At 38.7% G+C, this 16,806-nt stretch overlaps 1 protein-coding gene across 3 annotated transcripts in view; it reads right to left on the reverse strand.

The window, feature by feature from the left end:
- Positions 1-469: 469 nt before the first annotated feature.
- Positions 470-16,806, reverse strand: part of SLC39A8 (solute carrier family 39 member 8) — an 84,102-nt gene continuing 67,765 nt past the window's right edge. For all 3 annotated transcript variants that reach the window (XM_004748165.3, XM_004748164.3, XM_013054042.2), the window contains exons 7-9: positions 5,578-5,785; positions 5,204-5,388; positions 470-2,408 (exon numbers count right to left, since the gene is read on the reverse strand). In XM_004748165.3, coding sequence (XP_004748222.1) covers positions 2,259-2,408; positions 5,204-5,388; positions 5,578-5,785 — 543 coding nt within the window. In that variant the 3' untranslated portion in view covers positions 470-2,258. The remainder of the gene's footprint in view (positions 2,409-5,203; positions 5,389-5,577; positions 5,786-16,806) is intronic.

Here is a 16,806-nt window from a genome sequence, read left to right on the forward strand (position 1 = left end):
TCCCCCAGTCTGGGGTAGTCTGGATGGGCAAAGACAGGGTATGATTCAGTACTCAAAAAAATGCCAGCTAGTGGTAGGCATTTTTAGTTCGATAATGCAAAAATAGAAGGACATAACCCCCAAAATTACGCATTGAAATCACTGTTGGTGTGTCATAGTAGCATCTTTAAAGTTTGCAGATTACAGAATCTTCAACTGGTATCATGAATGCCCTGGTATAAGACACACTAACTGGTTTTTTGAATTGTTATCTAGGGTAATTTAAATGCAATCATGGTTTACTATATCCTACCTTCGACCTGCAACCATAACCTCCAGTAAGTAGCAATTTTCTTTTTGGGCCTTTATGCCCTATTGCCTTTTGTTCTCCCTCATAGTTGAAGAAAATGGTCAAAAGATCAACAGGTAGAGAGAATCATATAAAGCACCTGGATTGCCCACATGCACAATGATCTACACCAAATGAGAGTTCGTTAAACTGTCTTTTTTAATATCATGTTGTACATAGCTTCTTAACCCAGACAAACAATCTGTGCTTTAAAAAGGTAAAGATTATTTCTTAAGACTGAATGTAAACAGATTAAAGGATAAAAATTGATTCTACGTTTACTGATTAATCTTTACAGTATTTATTTGCTAAATATCTTTGCAATAAACATATCACCAACTTCCTATTTCTCTCTCTCCCCATAATGCCAGATACATGGAAGTCACTCAAAAGGATACACATTAAAATGAATAATGAAGGACACAATGCACAGCTTCAAAGGTGTTTACTATTTGGTCAAACAAGAATTTTAAATTTTTTTAAGTTGTCGGTCATAAAGTGAAATCCACATTAACAGACATGTTAAATGTTGATCTAATCTGCGTTATTGCTGTGTGACACCACCTCACGGTCTGTAGGAAAATGTGATTCCTGAGATCATTGTTGGCTTTTATCCATCACTTGCCTCACTGTCAATCATCTCTCCTGAAGTGACGTGGGAGTGTGAATTGGGGTTAAGATGCTCAATTGCAGACCAGCTTTCTAGAGCAGCTAAAGGAGCAAATAGGCCCTATCACCTACAAGAGGTACAAAAATAACCATGGTATGTGGAAGTTGTTTTCAAGGTATGCCATACAGCAAAAATGTAGACTGAACACATAAGTCTTTTTTGATCACTCTCAGTCATCCAAAGGGATGTGTTTTCTAGTTAATCAGTCCTTGACATTCTGCAGTCCATCTGTTATTTTGTATTTATTTAAAATATCCTCTGCTAAATAATCGTGTTTATTTTTAAAAGTAAATTGCTTAAAATTACATTCAGTTTCTTCCTACAAGCCAACCTAGTCTCTCCCTTCACAACACAAACACACGGTATCCTCAAGCTGAGGAGCCCCAGCCGCACACGTTCTGCCATGTGCTGTGGTGCGATTAGAGCCTAAGTCATTAAAAATAGCGAGTCTGGATTTGTGTGGGATCTGGGAGAGTTTTCAGTAAAAGATAAAGTATGAGATAAAGTCTGAACTTAGTAGGGCTAACAAAACTTTACTGGTATCATAATTCACTTTTTTTTTAGAATGCTTTTTTTAAATTTTTTTTTCAAGATTTTATTCGTTTATTTGACAGAGCACAAGTAGGAGGAGCAGCAGGCAGAGGGAGAAGCAGGCTCCTCACTGAGGCGGCGAGCCTGACGCGGAGCTCGATCCCAGGACCCTGGGATCATGACCTGGGCAGAAGGCAGACGCTCAACCGAGTCACCCAGGAGCCCCTAGAATGGTTTTTAAAACAATCCTCCAGGTCCCTGGCCAGTATATGAGGCCTTGGAATCACTTCTATCTGTGTTGTATACATGCCAATCCTTTTCTACATTTGAATGAAAAGCACTGGAACAAATTAACTGAAAGAAAACCACTCTGAAACCGCCTGAGCTTTTGAGCCCGCCATGGAGGTTTAAGGGCTTATACGACCTAGCTTGTATTTTCCTCTGGGTCTGGGTGTCTAAATGATTGTAGAATGCATGAAACATGAAGAAGTGAGTATTGACCAAAGATCCCGTATACCAGCCTTTCCGAAGGGAACCAAAACCACTTTGAAGCAATTCTCACAACAAATAACGGCCTATTTAACAGATCTGAAACCAATAATCAGTTTTCTTGACCTACAGTTGAAAACAAAATTATCTTTTAACTAAATAGGATCAGCTTAAAAATCCCTTTGGAGATGTTTTCATTTATTAAATGCCTTCATTAACAACACCATCTTTCATTTCCCATTACTCCAATTCGATTTCTCCTGCATACAAAGTAATGAGCAGAATGGCTGTGAATCCAGTTAACATTCCAGCATTCTGAATCATGAAGTAAGTAAAATCGGTTTTTCTTCCAGTTATCTTTTCTCTCAGCATATCGTTCATCTCTGGAAACTGAGAAAGAGAGAAAGAGAGACATTGTTAGATAACTGTTGCCATCTGGTGGTAAAACATAAAACAGTCACCTAGAGATTTCTTTGGGGGAGGCAGTTAGGATTTAATTCAGATGTGTGTATGTTCAGTATAGAGAGCATTAAAGGGATAAGTAGCCATATCAGACACCAACAGGAATAAAAGTATGGAAATAGTGTTCCTCAAGTGAGTGAATCTGTGAGATGGGATTGACCTCATCTAACGCCTCCTATCTGTCTCTTTGTCTGTCTCTCTCCCCACCACTCTCTGCTCCATCCACACCATTCGTTCAGGACCTCACATGCACCCATCCTCTTTCCAGCATCAAAATCTTCACATCTACCCAAACTGCTATCTGAACTCTACCGCCTCCAATTTTTCAATGAGCTACACCCTTGAGGTTTCAGTTTAAATCATACTTTCTAGCAAGGCTTCCCTTAGGCCCTCCTACCTTACATTAGATTCCCTTAACATCATCTCTCACCACATATACTGCATTTCCTTTTAGCTCACAGATTTTTTTACTTGTAATTATTTAGTCGTGGAGTGTGATTTTGTTCACTCAATTTCTAGTTTCCTCTCTTTAAAGACAGAATGTCCCACAGATGCAGGGACTGTGCCTCCTTTGCTCATTCCAGGGTCTCCAGTGCCTTACAAATTCCAGGCCAGAAACTGTGGATACAGCCGAGATGCCCTTCAACAGACGAATGGATAAAGAAGATGTGGTCCATATACACAATGAAATATTACTCAGTCATCAGAAAAGATGAATACCCAACTTTTGCATCAACGTGGATGGGACTGGAAGAGATTATGTTGAGTGAAATAAGTCAAGCAGAGAGAGTCAATTATCAAATGGTTTCACTTACTTGTGGAGCATAAGGGATAGCATGGAGGACATTAGGAGAAGGAAGGGAAAATGAGAGACTGCAGACTCCGAGAAGCAGAGGGTTTTAGAGGGAAAGGGGCTGCGGGGATAGATTGGCCCAGTGACAGGTTTTAAGAAGGGCACGGATTCCAAGAAGCACTGTGTGTTATATGCAAACAACGAATCGTGGAACACTCCATCAAAAATTAATGATGTACTATATGGTGATTAACGTTAACATAATAATATAAAATTAAATAAATTCCAGGCCACGAACATAATAGCAATCAATAGTAGCTGATTAAGTTAATTTTTAGAAATCACTATGCATTTAATTCCTGTTCTCTTCAATTTGTTGCCTTCTGCTTGCTCTACCCCCTCACAAAATCTTATGGCTTTTAAATAAATCATGTGCTGTTATTGAAGGCTAGAACAATCTCCTTACAATGAAGGAAATTAAAACTCCAGGTTCTGTACTTAAAATCTATCCTCACTCAGTGAATAAACTCTACAGAAAAGGTTCAGTAAGATCTGCAAATGGCAGCTTTCTAAAACATATTCCAAAACGATGTGCTATATATACAATGGCACAATGTACCAAAGAACCAAAGAGGTCTCCAGAATCCCACCAATCCATGTGCCTGACTGAAGAAGCTGTTACCAGGATAAAGTGAGTGGAAGTTGTGAAACCACTCCGAAAAAAAGCAAAACTGCTGTAAGGGCATACAGCATCATTTATTAGCATTATTTCCTTAGACTGAACACTTCTAATAGATTCCATTCTTATAACAGAAAAAGAAATGATGCCCTAGCACAGATACAATATGAGACATTAATTCTATGAAGAAAAATATAAATGCAGTGACGGTTCCCCGAGATGAAATGCTTACTCCGATAAGGGCCTGCAAAGAGCAAGGAACAGAGCTAGACAGTTACCATTTGGAGCTAAGAATGCAGATGAAGGAAGCTAAATTACTAAATTATGTATGTAATACATATTCAGTTCCAAATGCAAAGGAAATGTTCCTTGATTTGCATATATGGAGCACATTTTCGTTTTCTAGAAAGCTGTCCATGATTCATTTGAAAATGCACAGGGCACGGGACTAGTGCCCTGTGCATACACACATACACACACGTGCACACACACACAAACACATAAATAAAGACGTAGACAGAGCACCAACATAAACAGATACAAATGTATACTGACCCAAGTCGATGTTGTCCAATTTCAATTTACCAACTTTAGTTCAACCCAAAAGGCTCCCACTGTTTAGAACTTTGAAATAACAAAATGCTATTAACTCTAACAAGTTATTCCCTTCTAAATGTAACATCCCGGGGCGCCTGGGTGGCTCAGTGGTTTGGGCTGCTGCCTTCGGCTTGGGTCATGATCTCAGGGTCCTGGGATCGAGCCCCGCATCGGGCTCCCTGCTCCGCAGGAAGCCTGCTTCCCTCTCTCTCTCTCTCTCTCTCTGCCTGCCTCTCTGCTTACTTGTGATCTCTGTCTGTCAAATAAATAAATAAAATCTTTTTAAAAATAAATAAATAAATAAATAAATAAATAAATGTAACATCCCCACCAAAGAGGGAGGAGAGGTCCCATGGGGACATACTATAATAGAATACAGGGTTTACCTCCCACAGGGCAAAAAACCTGGGAAAATCTCTCTTCTTTAACAGAAGCAAATCATTTCTCTTCCTACCAATAAGATCCTAGATCAAAAGAGCAGTGAGAATCCCTTTCAAATTACTGCTAATACAAGTTGTCTGTTGAACCAAGAATGTTTCAAATTACAACAGAATTTCCTCACTGTGGGAAGCAGAAGGTTACCCTTAGTCGACGCATAACCCAGATGTTTAATTCTAAATTTTAAGTTAAAATAAAATTTTAAAAATTTCTTACCATATCCGCCAGAGAAATATAGAGGAACATGCCTCCAGCAAGGGCAAATATAATATTTGGAGCAAAATTGTTGCCCACCAAAATGCCAAAAGCTAGCCCGACATAGCAGGAACACGCCGAAAGGAAATTGAATAACAAGGCTTGCCGAGTGCTCATTCCTGCGCTGAGTAGGATCACAAAGTCCCCTAGGAAAAGAAGAAAATACCAAGGGAATAGTTTGGGCTATTTTTGGATGAGAAAAGATTAGGGTCAATGTCCAAGCAGGACTCCTCCATTTTGATGCATCAGTGGGATTTTTAAGAGTGTGTCGCCGAACATGTCTCACTCCACCAAAACCAAGAAGTGACTTTCACAGTATAAACAGAGCCTCTTACCTAACTCATGAGGAAACTCTTCACACAGAATCGCTATAGAAGTACTGAGTCCCTGAAGAAGAGACACAGTGCAGGAAGCCCCAATCGCCAGGCCATCAATGAAATTGTGGAGGGCATCACTGAGTGTTATCATCCAGGCAATGGTCCCTATTTTTGACAGTTTGGGTCCCTTCAAACAGGTACACGAACTTGACTCTGTTTTTCCATCCTGTAAAATAACAGCAAATCAATTAATAAAATAACCAACACTTTTTTTCTTAGAGAGAGAAACTGAGAAAGAGTGCGTTCTCAGGAGCTGGGGGAAAGGGGCAGAGAGCAAGAATCCCAAACAGGCACCAAGCCTGACATGGGGATTCGATCTCCTACCATGAAATCACTACCTGAGTGGAAATCAAGAGGCCCACACCCAACCCACTGAGCTACCCAGGCGCACCAATAACCAACATTTCTTGAAAGTCTCAGAGATACACAGAAATAAGAGGTGTGTTATGTATTAAGACAGACAAACGGTCCCAACAGAGAGTCTTTCATAGTGGTTAAGAATTCCTAATCATTTATGACAACAAAATGACAACAAAAACTTATAGTAGGGAGAAAGGAAATGAACAGGTTGACAGCCCTTGAACAAGCCACTTAAAAGACATTTTATTACTCTGGTTTCCCCTTAAAAAAATCCTTTTGATTTGTATGAATAATTCTTACTATTGCCTTCCTAAAATGTAACAGATGATAACCTAAGAATTTGATTTATCTGCATACTTTAAAATAAAGGTAAATTTTCAAAAACTAAACCTGAAGACTTTTGCGTGTTACTATGTTCATGTGAAATCCATATTTAGAGCACAATGACACCAAAGAACATTTATTGTAATCCCTCCTAAGCTATCTGAGCAGGTAACCTGGGCCTCAGTTTCTTCAGTTGTGAAATGAAGATAATGTACTAAATGATTCGTTTATTTCTCAATGACTTATTAAGTCTCCACTGTGTTCCAAAGTAGTGTGTCAGGTGATTAAGCTGTAACAATATGTTCCCTATCAGCTCTAAATTTCAGTGATTCTCTTAACACATTTCATGAAATGTGATTAGAACAGACTTACCCCTTTGCACTAACACCTCTTTCCATCTTGGAGCAATTTTAATAAAAACAGAAAATCCTAAAACAAACCCTTGGTAAGAATTTACATTTCCATAAAATTTACAAAATCACATAAAATCAAATACTAAATGCCAACCGAAAGCATTTTCCAAAAATCATAAAAAAGATAATCAAATGCAAATTTATTTTTAAGTAGGGAAGCAATTTGCAATTAACCGGAGAACATTTTATTCCTAATTCTCCTCCCCTCAACTCTACCTCAGCAACTAATCAACATATTTACTGAGCATCTACAATCTATAAAACAGGGTGCTGGATGCTATGGGGAGTGCACAGAAGTAGAAAGTACAACTTCTATCTTCAAGAAGTGTATTTACATTGGAGAGACAAGATGTAAAGAATATGACTGACCATTTTAAAAATATTCAGTACACACCCAGATGAAAAGGGCTGCCTTCCAAGCCATCATGGTGGAGGTTTGAGATTTATCCCAATGTTGCTTCACTGCTCAAAACACTTTGGCGACTCCTCTTTCAGAATGGACTAAATCCTGCCATACATCTTTTCACTGTGTCTTTATTGGCAAAGCTTCATCTCTGGGAAAAGTTTTCGTGTGTAGACACAATCAAAAGCCACTTGGAGCCACTAAGTTCTTAAATTAACATGGAAGGAGGGAGGATTGTTATTTGTAGGGGCAGTGGTTGTAGTAATAGCAGGGGCCGTAATAGCTGTCGAAAGAGACACGGCAAAAGCATAGAGTATTTATCATGTGCCAGGAACTGCTCTAAGTCCTTGAGATACTCCACTCCTTTAGAACTATTCTGTGAATTAAGGTCTACTATTATCATAGAGTTTAGAGTTGAAGAAACTGAAACACAACAGAAACGTTGGTGAGCTTACCAAGGGATGCAAAAGAAGTCATTCGACTATTTTTAGTAACTGTTTTACTACTCCAGACTTACGGTGGTGAGCGGACACTTACTGTACGAAATAGGCTCTGAAGGCAATTCACAAGAAGAATGCCCCTTTCTCTCAAAAAACTCTTCTAAACATTTGAAGTAATGTTGGAGTAAATGTTCAATCTCCTTTCATTTTAAAGGTAAATCTCAGAGGCATAAAAAGAATTCCATCCAGTCTTCAAATGTGGTCTTTTACTTTATAGTGTTAAAAGATAAACTGAGGTAAATTTAAAACTTTTAAGAGTGTATTTGAAAAAAAATTCAAATCGGGCAGTGTCAAACCAGATATGGATAGGAGCACTCCATCAACAGGAGCTCAGGAAGAGGCTTTTACAGAGAAAGGCAAGAAGCAAGGCAAGAAAATTATTGATGGGCTGTAACTTAAAGCCCAGGTGGCTTTTTGTGACCAATTGTCTTTAGGTTTCAGTGTCATAACCTTGAGACATTTACAGCTTAGATTTTGGTTTGTTTACATAGGCTGCCAAGGCATTAAAGCTACCCTAGTTTAATTAATTGAACAATTGCTATATTGTAAATGGACAACATAATAAACAATCACAAACAATCATGAGTTAGTACAAGTTATATGGGTGACCTGGGTTAAGAAATACCCCAGAGCAGGAAGCATTAACTGCCAAAGAAGGAACAAAAGTGGTCATGAGAAAAGCAATAGAGGAAGAGACCTTAGCTTTGCAAAATCTTACTGCCAAAGACACTTAATAAGACCAGTTGCTTTCATCTTACAACTTGATTTACCTAGTCAAATATTTATAATGTTTTTATTTACTTGTGAGGATTTAGGGAAAAGATTCAAAGACCAAATCTTGACTACCTGATGTTACATACAGAGTCTATATACAAACTCCTTTAATTCTGAAAAAGAAATTAAATTAATATATCAGGCATGATTCTCTTACCTCTAAGTACGGATTATTGACTGTATTTCTTATGCTGTATAGGCTTCTGTGTCAAATGACACTTTTGGGTAGGTTAATAGCCATGTATTTTTAATACTTTTGGAACAAACATAAGTAGGCAAGCATTCACAAAGAGCTTGTTTTTAATTTACCTGACACTAAGTCACTGAGCAAAGAAAACACAAAATTTAAGTCCCTCTAGTTAAGTTAGTGAGTATTCTGTCTTTTATTTTGGTTACTGTTGTTGTCATTGTTTGCTTGCTAACTTCTGTGACATATAGTACATTTGAAGCTGTTTCTTTTTCTTTTTCTTTTTCTTTTTTTTAAGGCTCTTTCTAACCTCAGCCATGATGTGGCAATTCAATCTAGTGAAAAGACCTTAAATCCGAAACCCAGGAAGACCAAATTCTGCCTTGGCTCTGACAGGAACTACCACGTAATCATCAGCAAGGCTCTTAACATCTCACCTTAGTTATTAATGGAAATAAAAGTCAAAGCAAAGTGCAGACTACTCAGAATGGGAGGAATGGGAAGAATATCATGGACCAAAGTTATAAGAGTAGAGGGGAGACTAGAATCCCAATGGAAGCATAGAGGGGAAGAAGCAAATAGAAAAAGAAAAACAAACAAAGTACTAAGAAATCAAAATTAAGAAATCCAGTAGACTTATTTCAGAATTCTTATCTTTATGCAAAGAGGAGGAAGACTGAAAAGAGGTGGAGGGCATAAGGGGCAGAAAAGGAAGAACATAAGAAAAAGATGTGGCATGACAGGGTGGGGTGGGGGGAGGAAGAGCTCTGATAAAAATAAAACCAAACCAAAAAGTAAAGGAGTAATCCACCAAAAAGCATAATAAAGATGGTAAAAGGAAGTATAAATGACAAAAAACATGGAAATTATATGGAACGAAATATATAAATTCTATGTCCATGAAAGAGAAATTAATGTAATATAAATAAAAATTTAAAAATGACATTTTAAGAGGCTGCAGATAAGAGGAAGGGGTGACATTTAGGGAGAGGAGCACTGAGTGCAAGCTAGCTTAATGATTAGAGGATATGTGACTTGGCATCAAATCGGCATGAGTCTGAATAATATCTCCTTAATGGGTTTGTGTCCTATACAAAGTCACTTGGGTTCTAGCTAATCCAATAAGACAAGAAAAGGAAATAAAAGGCATGTATATTTGGGAAGAAAGAAATAAAACTGTCTTTGTTGGCAAATGACATGACTGTTCACACAGAAAATCCAAAAGAATTGACAAAAAAAGTTCCAAGAACTAATAAGCAATTATGGCAAGGATGTACAACAAGGTTAATTACTTTCCTAAATACCAGCAGTGAATAAGTGGAATTTGAGTTTTAAATCATAATACTATTTACATTCGAATCCCCCCCAAAATGAAATAGATATAAATCTAACAAAATATGTACAAGGTCTGTATGAGGAAAAGCTCAAAACTGTAATAAAAGAAATCAAAGAAGAACTAAATAGATGGAGAGATATTTTATGCTTATGGATTGGAAGACTCAATATTGTCAAGATGTCAGTTGTTCCCAGTGTGACCTATTGATTCAATGCAGTCCCCATCAAAATCTCAGCAAGTTATTTTGTGGGTATTTTGGTTTTCTAAAGTTTATATGGAAAATAGCCAACACAGCATTGAAGGAATGGAACAAAGTTGGAGGACTCACATTACATGACTCAGGCTTACTAGTATAGTTACAGTTATCAATACAGTGTGATAATGGTGAAATAACAGATAAACAGATCAAGAAAACAGAGAGTTCAGAAATAAACTCACAAGTAATGGTCAACTCATCTTTGGCAAAGGAGCAAAGGCAGAGCAATGGAGAAAAGATAGTCTTTCACCAAATGGTGCTGGTACGAGTGGACGTCCACAAAACAGAATAAAACAAAATCTAGATACCTTACATCCCTCAAAAAAATTAACTCAAAATGGATCACAGACCTAAATGCAAAGGCAAAATGTAAAACTCCTTGAAAATAACCCAGTAGAAAACCTAGATAACCTCGAGTAGGGCAATGAATTTTTAGATACACCAAAAGCACAACACACAAAAGAAATAATTGGTAACCTGGACTTCATTAAAATTAAAAACTTCTGTCTGCCAAAAAGAATATCAACAGAATGGAAAGACAAGCCACAGACTGAGAGAAAATACTTGCACATCTGATAGAGAACTACTAAAATATACAAAGAACTCTTAAAACTAAACAAGAAAACAACCTGATTTAAAAATGGGTCAAAGACCTTAACAGACACATTACTGAAGGAAATATCAGTAACAAATAAGCATATGAGAAGATGCTCCATATCATACATCATTGGGGAAATGAAAATTAAAACAAAAATGAGATACCACTCTATACCAATTAGGGTCACAAAAATTGGGAGCACTGACAACACCAAATACTACCAAGGATGTGGAGCAACGGGAACTCTCATTCATTACTGATGGGAATACAGAATGGTACAGCTACTTTGGAAGATAGTCTAGCAGTTTCTTACAAAATTAAAGACACTCTTGCCATATGATCCAACAATCATGTTCCTTGGTATTTCCCACAGAAGTTGAAAACTTACATCTACAAATAATCTTGCACACAGATACTTACAGCAATATTATTCCTAATTGCTCAAACTTGGAAGCAACTAAAATATCCTTCAGTAGGTGAATGAATAAATAAACTGTAGGACATGTGATATTAACACCCTCTCCCAAAAATGAAGTATTATGTTGTGAAAAGACATGAGGACTCTTAAATGGATATTACTAAGTAAAAGAACCCAATCTGAAGAGACTGTATGATTCCAACTATATGACAGTGTGGAAAAGGCAACTATGAAGACAATAAGAAGATCAACAGTTATCAGCAATTGGGAAAAGAAGAGGGATAGGCAGGCAGAGGACAGAATTTTTAGGGCAGTGAAAATACTCTATATGATACTACATTGATGGATACATGTCATCACACATTTGTCCAAACCTATGGAATGTACAACACCAAGAGTCAACTGCAACTATGGACTTTGGGTGATTATGATGTGTCACTAGACTCACCAGTTGTAACAAATATCCTGACTTGGTGGGGGATGCTGGTAACAGGGAAGGCTATGCATTGTGGGGGCAGACAGTCTATGGAAAATCTCTATACTTTCTTCTCAAGTTTGCTGTGAACCTAAAACTGCTCTTAAAAAAAAAAAAATGAAGTCCTTTAGAAAGAATCACTTTCAATATGCCTTCAAATTCCTTATCTGTAGAATGGAGAAAATAATATTACGGATTTCATAGGATTATTATGATGATGAAATGAGATGTTTATAAGCCACTAAGTACTCCATGAATGCTTATTAACATCTACCACAGATCGCTTTTCCTAACACAGTACAGATGAACACAGAATTATTACAAGAAAAACAAAAACTGCCTATAAGTGTGCAAGACAAGAGATTGCTCACATCCTTGAATATATTTTGGAGCACACTGGTCAAGATTATTGAAGAAAAAAGGGAGAAAAAACTGAATCTATCCCCCAAAAAAGAGTTTTAGAAAAGTGAGGGGGTGAAAAGACTTGTTAACCAGAAAAAAAGGAAAACTTTTTAAAAAGATGCTTGAGCTTGAGCATAAATATACTCTTGCAGAAAACTACTGAACGTTCAACTACTAGAGTCCAAGGTGCATGAAAGGGCCAGGAGATTAATTAATAAAACCCACTGTGAAAAGTATGAAGTCTGAGTTGGTAAGTCAGATAGCTGACTGAGTGTAGGAGAAAAGGAATCTCCAAGATGTAAAATAATACCTTGCACACTGAACACTTCACAGTTTACAAAGCACTTCCATATGTTTGGGTCTTCATTTTCTTTTTACCTATACAACATCCTCATGAGTGAAACGAAACAGATACTGGCATCTTGACTTTAAAGATGATGAAAATAGCAATCCAGGAATATAAATAACTTTCTCAAAGTCATACAAGAGCTGCTGGGATGAGGCTACTCAATTGTTCGCTGAGCAGCTATTTTATACGAGGCAGGAATTGTGCTGAGAACTGAGGATAGAAACATAAATCAGAGGATCTCCATCTGGCTGGAATTCATAATCCAGAAAGGAAGAGTCAGGATTCAAACTCAAGGCCTATGATAAATAGCTCTTATCTGCCCTTCCTGAATAACCCTCTAACCTCTCACGCTTCTCTGTTCCAAATGAGCCACCTCTTCAGGCTCTTTGTCCTCCAGTTCTCATTTGAGATTAACCATTGGGGAGCTCGAAAATTACTTCAGGGGAGAAAGGGGGAAGAAGTCAGGGTACTGATTCCTCTGATACCCATCTGTGTGGTCATCTAAGCCTGTCCATGACCCTCACATGAAGGCCACATCTCTTCTCAAGACAACTCTGTAGAGTCTAGTAACTGCTCTCTCCCCTCCACCCTTTCAGGTCCAGCAGTGGTAAAAATTTTGCAATCACTGGTCCCTGTGGTCCTCTTACACCCCACTCACACCTTATACCTATATCTTCCAGACACTATTCTAATTTGAGCATTCCATCAGTTTTCTATTGGGATCCTAAATGATACAATCACTGGTGTTGGACATGGCCATAACAACCAGTACCCCAAATGGAATTTAATTGGGTTTTTCATATATTTGAAGAATGGGGAAATAGTACACTGGTTACCCATAAGTGGGCTGCATTTTATAGTGATGCCCGGAACATAAAAGCACTCTGCAAGGTCTGAGCCATGTTGCAAGCCTTCCTGTCATTTGGTTCTTATGACCCAGTGGACCAGTGAAATTAGAGGAGTCTATGGCAGACAGAGATGCTGAAAGGAGGCTTTGGAAGCCCTGGTGAGAGAACCCCTAAGATGTTAGTGCAAACCCCTAAGATGTTAGAGTAAAGCCATGTCTTCCTTTGCCACTAACTATTCCCTTTTTCAAGGTGTCCCTTGCTCCTGGATCCTTACAGAGACTTATCTCATGCCCGTGGAATAGTAAGTGGCCGTGAGATCATGCCCAACATGAACTGGATGTTATCTGGGTCAGCAAGTCATAAAATCAGCTGTTCACAGCAGCATTCCATTATTAAATTATATATGTAAGAACAGGCCACACCAGCCTTAGGAGACACAAACAAATCACAATGGCAGGAGATTCAGACCGCTCTATTATATGAGCCTGATGTTTCTTTTCTTTTCCCTCAACAACAGTAAGGTTTCATGGATAGCTCCCTAAAGCCAGTAAACTACGAGGACATCTATAAGTGTGCCAGCACCAGACAGCTATACTATGTTACTCAAAATAAATCTCATAGAGACCATCAAGGAGAGCAGTCTTCATGATAAAGGGAACAAGAAGATCTAATTATAAACATCAGTTGGTATCTTTCAACCATCCCAATGTTGGTTCACTGGGTCCATAAACAAAGGAGTCAGAATAGTGGAGTTTATGATTATTCACAGCTCAGCATTCTCTTCTTCTAGCCAGGGTTTATCTGGCTTGCACCAAACAAGGTCCAACCTGTCAAAAACCAGGATTGATGCTGGACCTCCAAAAAGGTATCATCACCCAATGAGGTGGAAGGCCCACCTGGCTATAGGCAGAGGTAGGATGATTATATTGATGATACCACCCATCATAAGGGGGTACTCTTTGGACTCACAAAAATGCCTTCCCTGCTTGCAGTTTCTGCTAGAATCATCATTCACAGATTTATAGTATGCCTGATATATAGCCAAAATAACCTCTATAAACGGTCTCCAAGCCATTCTGCAGGAAAGCAAATGAGACAATAGACTCAATCCTTAGAATTCACATGCCATATCACTTTCCCCTTCATAGAAAAAACTAGCCTGATAGAATTATGGAATGCCCTAGTGAAGGCTCAGTTAAGGTGTAAGCCAAGAGATGAAAGCCTGAGAGATTGGAACTCTGCCCATAGGATGTAGGTATGTGCCTTACACCCGCAGGCAAATATAGGGAACTACCACTACCATAGGGATGCACAGAGCCAGTGGAGATTAGGGTGGCCCTTTTCATGTTTATACCTAATAACTCACCTGAAGTATTCTTGCTTTCTGTCTTCAATACTTTAGATTTGGTGAGTTTGAAGGTCCTAATGTCCAAGGGAATAATTAATCCACCAGAAAACATGGTCATTTTCTGATTCATTGGAACTGGAGATTAACCCTAGGACATTTAATTTTTTTTTTAATCTGTAAACCACAGGCAGATGAGGAAAGTCACTATATTGCCCAGGATAATGGCATCCAATGATCAGGAAAACCTGAGTTTCTGCTACAGAATAAAGATAAGAACAATGTTTGAAACTCAGGAAAATTACTGGGGCACTTCTTAATACACCCCTTCCAATGATCCTTGTCAAGGAAGAAGAGCAACAACCCAGTGAATACCAAACCACCAAGGACTCAGATCTGGCAGGAATCAAGGTCTGGATCACCTCACCTGAAAAGGACGTTACCAGTCAAGGTGGTATCAGACAGTGAGGTAAATACAAAAGTTTAGTGGAAGGAGGCAGCTGTAATTACTGGCTTAGGTCTTAAAACCATCTACAGAAGCTAAGATCAGCTCTAATTTAAATTTATATTCTTTAATTACATCTCTTCTCCCTACCTCTATCCGCTGGTATTTCATATGAAGAATACTGGTGGAAGCCAACATTTTAGTTCTGGATTGCTTATTACTGAATTGCTATCACAAAGGGATGATACAACCACACAGTAGTGGATGGGGATTTATGCAGTCTCTGTGCTGGGGACATGCATTTTTCACCCAGATGAAGAGCAAGAGTGGAAGCTGACAGAAAACAAAGGGGTAGAGTATACCAGATATCTTTCATTTCTCCTACCCCCTTCTAGATCCACTTTCCACCCTTTTTTTTTTTTCCAGTTCTCTGCTCTAGCAGACCAGGATCAACTGTGTCAAAAGGCTCCCATGCTCTGGCTTCTAGTTGGTTCCAAACAAAGAGCTCTACCATGAAACTGGAGGAAAAGAGAGGAAGACCAAGGTACTTATTTCCTGAGCTCTTTATTTGAGGGGTAACCTGAGCTTGTCCGTAATTAAAGATCACCATTCAATGTACAGTGTTTTTCTGTACAAGACTACCTCCTAGGTTCCAGTAACTTCTTCCTTCCCTTTCCCTTTGATTATTCTTAGCTTGGTAAGATTACTCACAGTTCCACTATTCCAAGTCCCAGTTTTACTACACCCTCCCTTGTGGCTCACTTATACCTTGCTCAGAGTTTTGTAAATTGTCCCTTTCCTATTTATTATTTATCCTTATTTAAATGTGCCAACTCATTCTGGAAAGAACATGACTGATTTAAAGTCTAATGCTCTTTCCACACAGAATGCTCACAGACTCTACACTTACTGTAAGGACCTATTTAGCCAGTGCGCTTCCATCCAGTTAAATAATAACTTTGTTGTTTAAAACTTAAACTGTCCCTGCCCCCCTTCCGCCAGGGGCCGTACTTAAAAACAAGTTCCGGAAACCAGTCCCAGGTAACAAAGCCCAAATACAAGGGTGAGTCAGGCCAGGTGGAGACATCCCATCAGTGGGAGGACGCATACTGTCTCCCTAGTTACCAAGGAGTATGGGCCCTGCCCTTTGGGCACCTTTTGAGCGCCAATTCTGACTAAGGTGATAGGCTGGTTCAAATATCTACTAGGGTAAATTGTAATTCACTTATGTGGGACCTAACATGACTGTGCAGCTTTCTCTGTGTGTTACAATTTCATTGGCCACCTGTGTGTGGCCAGGCCCCCACCACATGGCCTTAGCCCTTAAAAGCTAGTCTATGAAGCAGAGAGAAGTTGCCCTCTCTGTAAGAGGCGCGGCCCCGAACCTTCAGTTTGATTATTGATGCTTGGCGCAAAATAAAGCTTTGCATGACCTTCGCTTTGTATCAGTCTCGCTCCTTTAATCACGGACCCAATACTGGGGGACCTAACAGTACCATCAAATATGTTTTAATGGGAATATTTACAAAAAGGATTAAATAAATATAAAGATACTATAAAGAGTTAAAGGTACCATACAAATGTAAAAACCAGTTTCATGGTAGAGCTCTTTGTTTGGAACCAACTAGAAGCCAGAGCATGGGAGCCTTTTGACACAGTTGATCCTGGTCTGCTAGAGCAGAGAACTGCTAGGGTGGCTCACTCATTTAAGTGTCAGACTTACTGATTTCAGCTCAGGTCATGATCTCAGATCC

This window comes from Mustela putorius, unplaced genomic scaffold, assembly GCF_011764305.1.
Source record: "Mustela putorius furo isolate JIRA1106 unplaced genomic scaffold, ASM1176430v1.1 tig00003871_pilon_pilon_pilon, whole genome shotgun sequence".
NCBI classification, from domain to species: Eukaryota; Metazoa; Chordata; class Mammalia; order Carnivora; family Mustelidae; genus Mustela; species Mustela putorius.